This window comes from Cherax quadricarinatus, unplaced genomic scaffold (assembly GCF_038502225.1).
Source record: "Cherax quadricarinatus isolate ZL_2023a unplaced genomic scaffold, ASM3850222v1 Contig58, whole genome shotgun sequence".
Taxonomy (NCBI): Eukaryota; Metazoa; Arthropoda; class Malacostraca; order Decapoda; family Parastacidae; genus Cherax; species Cherax quadricarinatus.
Genome location: NW_027195084.1, coordinates 32,231 through 45,791, shown reverse-complemented (window position 1 = coordinate 45,791; position 13,561 = coordinate 32,231). Strand labels below are relative to the sequence as shown.

Below are 13,561 nucleotides of genomic sequence, written 5' to 3'. Positions count from 1 at the left end.
CAACATTATGTTTGCGTGACTATTTGAAAACATCAGGAAAGGACAATCAACTTCATAATACAAGGTGTGGAGTCAAGAGTACACCAGCTGATCATATTGCCATGCAAAATTTCCCTGCATACTCTAAGCAAATTATTTCTGAGAACGGTTCCAATCTAAACTGAGTGTTTAATGGTGACAATATAGGACAACCTTGAAGGTGCATGCCATGAAGAACCTACATTAACGAGCAAGTAAAAAGTGCAGCTTGTTGCAAAGGAAGTAAACATTACCTTGCTTCTCTGAACAAATGTAACAGTTCAATCGCAAGGCAATGGTAATTTACAGTGCTGTAAAACATCAAGACAAACCCTGTCTGTTAATTAAAGCATTATTTTATTCCTGCAGTCAAGATATACCTGGCCAGAAAGATAATCTTGTATTCAAGGTTCTCCTCACTCACTCTTGATAATGGAGAAGTCAGAAAGACATTTCAGCACAAATACATGTGCCCCGTTATGTAAAAACTCATCAGAGTAATGGATGGTGGTTCCGAGACTGTTGCGCCAGAGTAATGGCATAAATTTAACATCGCAGATGTTCTTGTGTAAATGAAGGGTAGGGTTAATTATGACCTTCAGTGGTGAATAATTTATTTCATTTTCCCCTAAGTAAGGATGGAGGTAGGTTGAGGAAATTGTAGATCTGGCAAGAACCAAGTTATGAGGAGTTTGAAGATGCAAATGAAATACTGCAAGAGGTTGACAAAGAAGGAGCTGCCTGAGGAACCAAATTCATAGGAAAGAAGCCAATAAAAAATAGTATGATTAAGAAGAACTTGAAGATAAACTACTTAACACTGTAGGAGCTACTTGAGGAAATCCTGGATATTGGTAAAATGCTTGAATTGTCACTTAAAAAAGATCTTGAGAAGTGTGGAAGCATTGTTCTGAAGAGGATTTTGGAGTAAACAATGATGCCTTACCATATTTTAACAGTCCCTTCAATAGTATATACAGTGGAACCTCTACTTGCGAGCGTGTCCACGTGCGAGTTTTTCCAAATACGAGCAGTCGATGGGTCGATTTTTTGCTTCCATACGCGAGCAAATTTCCACAAGTGAGCAGACCTCAAGGCAGGTTCCTTGACACTGGTGAGGGGCTCTTGCTCTTGATCTCGGGAATTGTATCTCATTTGTTTGTTGGACTATCTTATTGAAACTTGGGCAATGTATGATGGAAAGATGCTTCTTAACCTACACCTAAAATGAAAGAAATCTAAGCATAAATAACAGAGTTCACTTCTCAGCAATTAGCCACCCCTTAGTGGTAATTTTGAATGGATTTTATGGTTGTATTCTCGTTTTTTTGGTCTCATTTGATAGAATGGAAGATATATTACAGAAATAGATACGATTTTGATTGCTTTCATGACGAAAAGTGCCTTGAAATTGAGCTCAACCTAGGAGAAATGGTCCATTGCTTAGCTGTTTCAGAGTAAACAAATGACGTCACTGTCCATTCCAACTACCCGAACACACTGTTCCTAGCTCCGACTAACCCATACGAAGTCTCCCTTATTATCAACACACTAAAAAACAAGGCAGGAGATTTAAATACCTTACCACCCTTTATATACAAAAAAGTGTCACAAGTGCTATCACCAATCATTGCAACACTCTTTAACAAATCCATTGAATCCTCCACCTTCCCTACAGTACTCAAAATAGCAAGGGTCACCCCGATCCACAAAGGAGGAGACCAAACAGAGTTGAATAACTATAGGCCAATATCCAACTTACACCCTCTCTCAAAAATCTTCGAAAAATTAATTCATAAACGAATCTACTCCTACCTTATCTCCCAAAACATACTCAACCCCTGCCAATTTGGATTCAGGCCAAATAAAAATACTAATGATGCTATTATACACATGCTAGAACATATATACACTGCAATAGAGAAAAAAGAAGTCCCACTGGGGATCTTCATTGACTTACATAAAGCTTTTGATACAGTTAACCATGACTTGCTCCACGTAAAATTGTCACACTATGGTATAAGAGGGCACTTCCTCAACTACCTCAAGTCATACCTCAGCAACAGAAGCCAATATGTGTATGCAAATGGGGCAAACTCTTCTGCACAACCAATTACAGTTGGTGTCCCACAGGGAAGTGTCCTTGGCCCTCTTCTCTTTCTCCTATACATAAATGACCTACCAAATGCTTCGCAATTACTCAAACCCACACTATTTGCAGATGACACTACATACGTCTTCTCCCACCCGAGCCCAGTCACGCTAGCCAATACTGTAAATACCGAATTACAGAAAATATCTACCTGGATGAGGACTAACAAACTTACACTAAACATTGACAAAACCTACTTCATTCAGTTTGGTAACAGAGCTACAGATGTCCCTCTTAACATAATGATAAACGGATCACCTATCACAAAGCTAACAGAGGGAAAATTCTTAGGAATCCACCTTGATAATAGACTCAAATTTCATACACATATACAACAAATTTCTAAGGAAATTTCCAAGACTGTAGGCATACTATCGAAGATACGGTACTATGCTCCACAGTCAGCCCTCCTGGCCCTATATCACTCTCTTATTTACCCCTATCTCACCTATGGAATTTGTGCATGGGGCTCAACAACAAGTAACCATCTCAGACCACTAATTACCCAACAAAAGGCTGCAGTTAGAATGATAACAAATTCTCACTATAGGCAGCACACTCCACCAATATTCAATACACTAAACCTACTCACCATACAAAACATCCATACTTATTACTGCACCTATTACATACATAGAACACTTAACTCTGATATTAACCCTCCCCTCAAACATCTCCTTGCCAACCTCAACAGAACACATGACCATAACACAAGGCACAGATCACTCTTTGATGTTCCTCGTGTCCATCTCACACTATGCAAAAACTCAATGCACATAAAAGGCCCTAAAATCTGGAATTCATTACCTGTAAATATAAAAGAAACACTACCTGTTTATAAATTCAAGTCTCTTCTCAAAGATCACTTACTCACCCAAAACCAAATAAATACTGAATAACTGAACCTTATAAATTGTATATCTTAAATGTTTCTCACAATTATATCACATAAATGTTAAACCTAAAACCCAATCTAACTTTATTATTTTTTAAATACACTACCTAACAGAATACTCCATTCTACTGAATGTACAACAATGCATGCAACCATATGACCTGTCTTTGTAATACTCACTTGTGCTTTATAGTAATCTGTTTACATTAAAGTTTTATCACTGATTTCATCATTGCTTAGTTAATCTTAAGTTAATTTTAAGCCAGCCCGTAATGCTATGCATAGTATAAGTGGCTTTGGCATGCTGCTCTTATCTGTATTTTTTGTACCTCTGTATGTGTGCTCAAATTTTTAAATAAATAAATAAATAAATAAATATGCAGTCGTGAATGGGTTGACATATTTATACAATTATTGCAATAAGGAATAACAGTAAATCTTATATTTTTTGTGTGAATAAAAATTACAAATAATTTATATAATAATAATAATGATAATAATAATATGTATAATAATAATAATATGAATAATAACAATATGTATAATAATAGTATAATATAATAATAATAATAATATACTGTAATGTACAGTGGAACCTCAAATTTTGAACTTAATCCGTTCCAGGAGCTAGTTCTAAATTTGAAAAGTCTGAAATTTGAAGCAATATTTCCCATAAGAAAAAATGGAAATACAATTAATCCGTTCCAGAAACCCAAAAATATTCACAAAAAAAAAAAAATACATTTTATTGAGATTAATTACAGTTTTACATACAATAAATACTAAAGTTTTTGATTATGTATAGTAATACATATAAAATAACATATTTACTTACCTTTATTGAAGATTGGTGATGGCATCTGGAAGATAGGGAGGAGGAGAGAGGGAGTTGGGGTTAGTGTTTGGAAGGAGAATCCCCCTCCATGAGGACTTCCGGTATCAAAGCCCTCTCTGGGGTTGCTTCCCTTCTCTGTATTTTAATGCCACTAGGACCAGCTTGAGTCACTGGACCCCAGTCTCACAAAATAACTGTCTACAGTCCTCTGTTTCTGTCTCACAAAATAACTGTCCACAGTCCTCTGTTTCTGTCTCACAAAATAACTGTCCACAGTCATCTGTTTCTGTCTCACAAAATAACTGTCCACAGTCATCTGTTTCTGTCTCACAAAATAACTGTCCACAGTCATCTGTTTCTGTCTCACAAAATAACTGTCCACAGTCATCTGTTTCTGTCTCACAAAATAACTGTCCACAGTCATCTGTTTCTGTCTCACAAAATAACTGTCTACAGTCATCTGTTTCTGTCTCACAAAATAACTGTCCACAGTCATCTGTTTCTGTCTCACAAAATAACTGTCTACAGTCATCTGTTTCTGTCTCACAAAATAACTGTCCACAGTCATCTGTTTCTGTCTCACAAAATAACTATCCACAGTCGTCTGTTTCTGTCTCACAAAATAACTGTCCACAGTCCTCTGTACATCCTGGCAAGCTCAGCAAGTCTCACACCACTCTCATACTTCTGTATTATTTCCTTCTTCACATCTATGGTGTTTCTCACTTTCTTTACCACAGGGGTACTGCTAGCAAGTTTCTTTGGGCCCATGGCAGCTTATTTCACAGCCCCACAAGCACTAAACACAATTAAATAATCATAAAATGTGTGAATGAGATCGCAGGTTAGTGTTCATTCAAGCATAAACAAAGCTAGACTGCTCACGGCGCCTGCGTGGGGACGTGGACAGAGCGGGCCAGCGGACAGGTCCCGTACCCGGCGGTCCGAAAATATGGGCGCGTTCGATAATAGGAACACAGTTTGTCCGAAAAAATGGTCTTATTTTCGAAACGTTCGATATGTGATACATTCGATTTTTGAGGTTCCACTGTATAATAATAATACATATATAATAATGTACTACATATAATAATTATAATAATAGATGGCTTCAAAAGGCCATCACTAGATGGCAGTGTTTACCACAACAAAGAGGGAGCGGTTGTGGCCGCCTCCACCTGTTACATAATGACATATTTTATTCATTTTTGAGTATATATCGTGTTTCTATGTTAGCTATATTATTTGTTATGTCATATCAGATGAACTGTGATAGATGATATTAGCGAAATTGTTCATGAAGTATTTTGCCCTGTGTCCAGACAAACTCTCGTCCACTGCTGACACCGCCCATACCACTACATGAATGACATATTTTATTCATTTTAGAGTATATCAGGTTTCTATGTTATTTTATATTGTTTATTATGCCATATTAGATGAAGCGAGATAGATAAATAAGCCGTAGAGTTGATATTAGTGAAATTATTGAAGTACAGAATTCCACTGGAACGGATTAATTGCATTTCAGTTAATTTAAATGAGGAAAATTGACTCTGCAAACGAGGAAATCCAGTTGCGAGCAAGGTCATGGAATGGATTAAACTCGCAAGTAGAGGTTCCACTGTACTATATAAAAAAATGAAATTAAGACTACATATTTAATTATTGCCTAGGTAGTAGGTTGATAGAAAGCAACTGCCCAGGGAGGTACTACCGTCCTGCCAAGTGAGTGTAAAACGGAAACCTGTAATTGTTTTACATGATGGTAGGATTGCTGGTGTCTTTTTTCTGTCTCATAAACATGCAAGATTTCAGGTACGTCTTGCTACTTCTACTTACACTTAGGTCACACTACACATACATGTTATTTATTTTATTTATTTATTTTATTTATTTATTTTATGTCTTTGCAAACAGTACATTGAGATTTTGTATTTACAGTAGTGGGTTGCAATGCAAAGACAGCCTCTATTATGCCTAGGCATTATGGGCCAACTTAACATTATTGGCTTACAGTCTACTTAATACTAAGGAGTATATCATAGTTGTACAGTCGGATAGTAATTATTTCATAGGTGTAGAGTAGAATATTAATTATAAATGAATCAAAATTTGAATAATACAAAGATATATTTATATTCGAAAGCGCTTTTTGTGAAAACAATGATTCAATTATATTCCTGTCAACAATGGATAAAAGGTTCAATGTGATTGTTTCAGTTATGATGTGGGAGTACATAGGTGAGAAGTGTGTACTGAGTATTTAGCATTTAGTCTAGGGTGATTAAGTGGCTTTTGAGAAGAGTCTTAAATTTATTTTCAGACTGAGTTACTTTAATATCTTCTGGTAATGAATTCCATATTTTGGGGCCCTTTATGTGCATAGAGTTTTTACAGTGTGATATGGACACGAGGTATATCAAAAAGAGATCTGTGTCTTGTGTTGTGGTCATGTGTCCTGTTTAGGTTGGTGAGGAGAAGTTTGAGTGGGGGGTTCATATTTGCGTGTATTGTTCTGTGTATGTAGTAGGCACATGAATAAGTATGGATGTTCTTAATGGTGAGCAGATTCAGACTTTTGAAAATTGGTGGAGTATGCTGGTAGGAGTGGGAATTTGTTATCATTCTTACTCCTGCCTTTTGCTGGGTTATTAGGAGTTTTAGGTGATTGGATGTTGTTGATCCCCATGCACAAATTCCATATGTAAGATAAGGGTATATGAGTGAATGGTACAGTGCCAGGAGAGCTGATTGTGGAACGTAGTACCTTATCTTTGATAGTATGCCTACAGTCTTGGAGATTTTCTTGGTGATTTGTTGTATGTGTGTCTGGAACTTAAGGCTACTGTCAAGGTGGATACCTAGGAATTTTCCCTCTGTGAGTCTTGTGACTGATGATCCATTTAGCGTTATGTTAACTGGATCATTTACAGCTTTGTTTCCAAACTGAATGAAATAGGTTTTATCAGTGTTCAGGGTAAGTTTGTTAGTCATCATCCAGGCAGATATTTTCTGTAATTCAGCATTGACTGTGTTTGCTAGTATGACTGTGTTTGGGTGGGAAAAGACATATGTAGTGTCATCTGCAAATAATATGGGTTTGAGTAGCTGTGATGCATTCGGTAGATCATTGATGTAGATGAGAATGAGGAGTGGTCCAAGGACGCTTCCTTGTGGGACTTCTACTGTGATTGGTTGGGTGGAAGAGTTTGCATCATTTGCATACACATATTGAGTTCTGTTACTAAGGTATGACTTTAGGTAGTTGAGGGAGTGGCCTCTGATACCATAGTGCATTAATTTGGAGTACAGCAGTTCATGGTCGACTGTATCGAAAGCTTAACATAAATCAATGAAAATGCCCAGCGGGACTTCTTTCTTTTCAAGTGCAGTATATATTAGTTCTAGCATGTGTATGATAGCATCATTTGTGCTTTTATTATTCCTGAATCCAAACAGACAAGGGTTTAATATGTTGTGTGAAACGAGGTAGGAATAGATCCGTCTATGAATTAATTTTTCAAAGATTTTAGAGAGCAGTGGTAAGTTAGATATTGGTCTATAGTTATTCAAGTCAGCTTGGTCACCTCCTTTATGTATCGGAGTGACCCTCGCTATTTTGAGGACTGTTGGGAAGGTAGATGATTCAATGGATTTGTTAAAGAGCGTTGCAATAATTGGTGACAATACTTGAGAAGCTTTTTTGTACATAAAAGCAGGCAAGTTATGTCTCCTGCCTTGTTTTTAAGGGTGTTTATGATGAGCGTAACTTCAATGGGGTTGGTTGGAGCTAGGAATAGCATATTTGGGTAGGTACCTATGAGGTAGTCTGATGGACGGGTGTTTGTGCTTGGTATTTTGTTTGCTAGATTTTTTCCTATGGTGGAGAAGAAAACATTAAGTCTGTTTGCTGTTTCGGTTGGAGTGAGTAGGGGTTAATCTGATTTTGTTAGTTTGATTGCTTTATTTTTGGATAACTTTTTAGTTCCAAGAATTTCAGATCGAGTTTTCCAGGGTTTTTTCATATCACCTTTGATGTTATGTAAGCTATTTTCATAATACAATTTTTTTTAACCTTCTTATCAGGCTGGTAAGTGCTGATGAGTAACTTTTTGACTGTTCTCTAGTTATTTGACCCATTCTATACTGTTTTTCATATTTATGCTTTGTGTTAATGGATTTGAGGATGCTTGGTGTTAGCCAGGGATTATTCAGTCTCTTTGCTGTGATCTGTTTAATTTTTCTGGAGCAATGTCTGTTATAGAGGCATTGGGATTTTTTTTTAGAAACTTATTTATACATACTTCCCTGGTTGGTTGCTGTCTACCAACCCACTACCTACACATATCAATATTAAAGTTTAGACTGATACCCATGCCATCAAAATTAGCTGATAATAACAGCAATAACATTAGCCAATACCACTACTTTGGCACAACCTCAATGTTATCAGACAAGTAAACCAAATTATTATTATTCTTAACATATCAGCCATTTCCCACCAAGGCAGGGTGCCCCCCACAAAAAAAAAACTTTTATCATCATTCACTCAATCACTGTCTTTCCAGAGGCATGCTTACACTACAGTTATAAACCTGCAACATTAACACCCATCCTTCAGAGTGCAGGCACTGTACTTCCCATCTCCAGGACTCAAATATGGCCCACCAGTTTCCCTGAATCCCTTCATAAAAATTTCCTTGTTCACACTCCCCTGCACATCAAGTCCTAAAAACCATTCGCTCCTATATAACATGCTCACTCATGCTTGCTGGAAGTTCAAGTCCCTCGTACACAAAACCTCCTTTACCCCATCCCTCCAGCCTTTCCTAGGCCGACCCCTACCCCGCCTTCCCTCCATTGCAGATTTATACACTCTCCAATTCATTCTACAGTGGAACCTCAAATATCGAACTTAATCTGTTCCAGGAGCTAGTTCTACATTTGAAAAGTCTGAAAATCGAAGCAATATTTCCCATAAGAAATAATGGAAATACAATTAATCTGTTCCAAAAACCCAAAAATATTCACAAAAAAATACATTTTATTGAGATTAATTACAGTTTTACATACACACAACAAATACTATAGTGTTCAATTATGTATATAAATATAAAATAACATTTTTACTTACCCTTATTGAAGATTGGTAATGGCATCTGGAAGACAGAGAGGAGGAGAGAGGGAGTTCGGGTTAGTGTTTGGAAGGAAAATCCCCCTCCATGAGGACTTCAGAAAAAGTCCTCTTTGGGGTTACTTCCCTTCTCTGTCTTTTAATGCCACTAGGACCAGCTTGAGAGTCACTGGACATCTGTCTCACGAAATAACTGTCCACAGTCCTCTGTTTCTGGTGCCTCTTTAACATTTCCCTAAAATGGGACATGGTTTTGTCACTGAACTTGTTGCAAAGATGGCTTGTTTCAGCTTGCTCAGGGTGGTACTTCTCCACAAACATTTGGACAACATTCCACTTGGCACAAATCTCCTTAATCTTTGAAGAAGGCACCTCATCCACTTCCTCTTCCTCCTCCTCTGAAGCAAGGTTCTCAGCTGTGGTCTGATACTGCTCCAGATGAAGCTCTTGCAGCTCTTCAGTGGTTAGCTCTTCCCTGTGGTCCTCCACCAACTCTTCTACATCCTCACCACTCACCTCCAGCCCCAGGGACTTCCCCAATACCACAATAGAGTCCACAGCAGGCAGAGGGTCAGCTGGGTCAGGGTGAGGGTCAGTCTCAAACCATTCAAAATCCCTCTTTTGGACACAATCTGGCCACAACTGTCTCCAAGTAGAGTTCAAAGTTCTGGAAGTCACTCCCTCCCAAGCCTTACCTATAAGGCTTATGGAGCTGTAGATACTGAAGTGATTCCTCCAGAACTCTCTAAGCATCAACTGAGTGTCTGTGGTCACTTCAAAGCACTTTTCAAACACTGCTTTTGTGTAGAGTTTTTTGAAGTTAGAAATGACCTGCTGGTCCATGGGCTGGAGGAGAGGAGTGGTGTTAGGAGGCAAGAACTTCACTTTTATAAAACTGAAGTCCCTAGACAAGAGGTCTAATAAGTTTGGAGGATGAGCAGGAGCATTGTCCATTAACAGAAGGCACTTGAGTGGCAATTTCTTTTCCAGGAGGTATTTTTCACACTGGGGCCAAACACTTCATGGACCCATTCTTTGAAAATTTGTCTTGTGACCCATGCCTTATGATTAGCTTTCCACAAGACACATAACTTGTTCTTAAAAACATTGTTTTTCTTAAGCACTCTGGGATTTTCTGAATGATACATAAGTAAAGGCTTCATTTTAAAATCACCACTAGCATTAGCACAGAACAAAAGAGTAAGCCTGTCTTTCATAGGCTTGTGTCCTGGCAGTGCCTTTTCCTCCTGTGTGATGTAGGTCCTCTTTTGGCATTTTCTTCCAAAACAAGCCTGTTTTGTCACAACTGAACACTTGCTGGGGTTTGAATTTTTCAGTGTCTATGTACCCCTTAACCCTTTCAGGGTCCGTCCCGTAGATCTACGGCTTTACGTTCAGGGTCCAAACCGTAGATCTACGTCATGAGCTCAGCTCACTCTGATAAACTGTGAGTGGTACATTTGGGCCTAGATATGAGAGAATACATCTAACACAGATCCTGCAGCACACTGTGTATGAGAGAAAAAAACTGAAATCATGATTTTTCGATTAAAACAGCGACTTTGCAGTGTTTTTTCGTATGTTTTTTATAGTTGTATTTGCGATTTCTTGGTCTCAATTGATAGAATGGAAGACATTTTACAGAAATAGAGATGATTTTGATTGGTTTTAGCACTGGAAATGGCTTCAAACTGAGCTCAAAGTGGCAGAAATGTTAAATTTTTGCCGATATTCAAGAGTAAACAAACGACCTCACACGTCTAATACACGCCAGCTGGTGGGTCTAATATGCATTCACAAATATGGTGATGATATTTATACAATTATTACAGTATTGCATAACAGTAAATCTTCAATTTTTTGGTGTGAATAAAAATTCATTATGTGAATAAAAAATCAAAATAGAATTTATTTGTAAAGCCTCAAAACATAACTAATGAACAGAGGAAATGTTAGTTTAGTTCCAGCAATACCTACATTGTTTATTCTGGACCCTATTTTGAAATTGGAATATTTTGAACTTTGTGTTAAATTGGCCAAATTAACAATTTCCGATCACTTTAATTTGTAGTTGAAACAGTTGACTTGCTGATTTCTTGTACTCAATCGATAGAATAGAAGTAACACTAGTGAAATAGCTAAGAATTTGGTTTACTGGAATAATGTAATTGGCCTAAAATGGGAGTCAAAGTCGGCAAAATCGCCGATTCGTAAATATTGCTGACACATCAAAATTCGCGAGAGCATAATTTCATCAATTTTCCATCAAATTTCGTACTTTTTGTTTTATTACCTTCACAAAAAGATTCTTTACCATTTCATAAGAAAAAATAACAAATTTTTTTTTTGAAAATTCTTGGACACTTCAGATTTGGGCCTTGGACCCTGAAAGGGTTAAACTCCTGTAGAAACTTCTCAGCTGCCCGTTTGTCTGAACTGGCTGCCTCACCATGTCTTACAACATTGTGTATGCCACTACTCTTCTTAAATCTGTCAAACCAGCCTCTGCTGGCCTTAAATTCACTATCAGCACTGGTTCCAGGAGTTTTCTGTACCAGATCGGCATGCAACTTATTTGCCTTTTCGCAAACAATCGTCTCTGAAACACTATCACCTGCCATCTCCTTATCCTCTAACCGAACCAGCAACAACTTCTCAACCTCTTCAACTATTTATGGCCTTTTTTTGGTTAGCATATTAACACCTTTCGCAACATCAGCTTCCTTGATTTGTTCTTTCTTTGACAGGACAGAACCGATGGGCGACTTGTTTTTCCCTTAGAGCCTGGCAAGCTCAGCAAGAGGGGAGGGACATACACAAGCAGAGAGGGGGGTGGGACACCCACAGGCAAAGAGGGAAGGGAGGGAGGAACACACACAGGCAGAGTGTATGTTATTTTTTAATTTCACACACTTTGGCAAATTTACATGGCACTTTCCCACTATCTTCAAGACCCAATAAACTGGTACTCAAATGGCCAGCACATGACTTGAAGTCATTCACATTTACTTTAAATGTCCTAAATCTATCCAACAGATATTCAACAAAGGACACGTGTTCATCCCACGTATAAACAACTACAATTATAACAGCCAAGTAACCTTTCATAAATATTTCTAAGACATCAATCTGCTTCGCTTTAACAATTAAACAATAATATATACCAGGTAGCTTTCCTCAGGTTTCCTATTATAGTTTCCACTTGCTGCCTCTGGTTTCCACTCGCTGCTTCTGGCTACGTCTTCTTGGCTAAGGCTCCCCAGACTCCAAAATCACATTCATCAACCTGTAAGACAGAAACAAATGCATTTCAAAAATCTAAGAAACAAACTATTGCCTGCACCAAATAAGTGATATTTAACACACTTAAAAGCCTCTTCAAATCTACAATCTTTACCGCAACTTGTAATCAAGAGCAAATGAATAATACTCAAAACTAAAACTTTGGCAAATTTACTTGCCACTGCCTACATCATGACTCAACAAAGTTATACTAAAATGGCTAACAGATGACTTCTAGTCATTTACATTTACTTTAAAAGTCCTAAATCTCTCCAAGAGATATTCAAAATGGGATGCAGGTTTATCTCACATATTACAAACTAACTTAAGTTATAACAACCAGGTAAGCTCTAAAATCCTACAAAGATAGAAATCAACAATACTTGGTAACTTTCAAGAGACCTACTTTACAAGCAAAAAGGCACAGAAACAGAAATGTCTGCTGTGACCCTGGAAAAGGAAGGCATTATTATGGACTTTCCATATGATTTACAAGGCCCTGGCCAGAATTCCTCGTAAAATAAGCTGTCTAGCCTTAGATAAAATCCTCCATGGTAAGGAGAAGAAGTTTGTGTTCTTGCAGTGGGCTCAGAATTTCATCTACAATTTAATGCAATAATGCCAAAACACAGCATGCTCCAAGAGAACCATCATCCCCAGACAACTACATAGACTTTAATATCCAGTGTAATCCTTGATTTTAACAAAATTGTTAAGCAGTAAGGTCCATTATTCCTGAAGTTTGATGCTTCAATGGGGCACATTTCTATGGCTTAAGGGAGATTTGACTACACAAAAACATGCATACCATCAGTTCTTTCCTCTAGTTGACTTTTGTTGGGGCAGTGGCCTTCATGTGATTCAGTGAAGATTGCTGCGGTCATTTTCTTGTCTTTTCATCATTGCTGGTTTTCAGGAAGGATTTGTTTTCCAATTCATAGGTCCATCAATGATCTATGATGATCTCTGCCCCTACAATGTTCCTGGGAAGAAAAAAAAAAGGTTAAGAGACCGCACACACAAGAAGCAGTTGGCCACAAATATGTTACCAGCAAGTCTAAACTCCCTTCATACCAGTTATGACCATAATGGTCTTTGAAAAAGAACAAGAACCACATGTACTACCCCTGGGAAATCCAGGTACAGAACCTCTGAAGAAGCCTGTTTAGGTTCTTTATAATGTGGGTGGCATAACCCACTGTCATGCCCCTATTGTTAACCTTTCTTTAATTTTACATTGCG

General features: G+C 37.7%; 1 protein-coding gene across 5 annotated transcripts in view; it reads right to left on the bottom strand.

Annotated features, from left to right (window-relative positions):
- The window catches only part of LOC138851171 (tigger transposable element-derived protein 1-like), a 58,379-nt gene that overhangs the window by 21,451 nt on the left and 23,367 nt on the right, over positions 1–13,561 (bottom strand). For 3 of the 5 annotated variants that reach the window (XR_011391035.1, XR_011391036.1, XR_011391037.1), the window contains exons 4-5: positions 13,128–13,302; positions 12,202–12,323 (exon numbers count right to left, since the gene is read on the bottom strand). Coding sequence is in view for 2 of the 5 variants with exons in the window: in XM_070079955.1 (XP_069936056.1) it covers positions 9,098–9,991 (894 nt within the window). In the remaining 3 variants the exon portion in view is untranslated. Of the gene's footprint in view, positions 1–6,364; positions 10,395–11,437; positions 12,324–13,127; positions 13,303–13,561 lie in introns of those variants that run through there. The other 2 variants (XM_070079955.1, XM_070079957.1) reach the window with 1 other exon arrangement.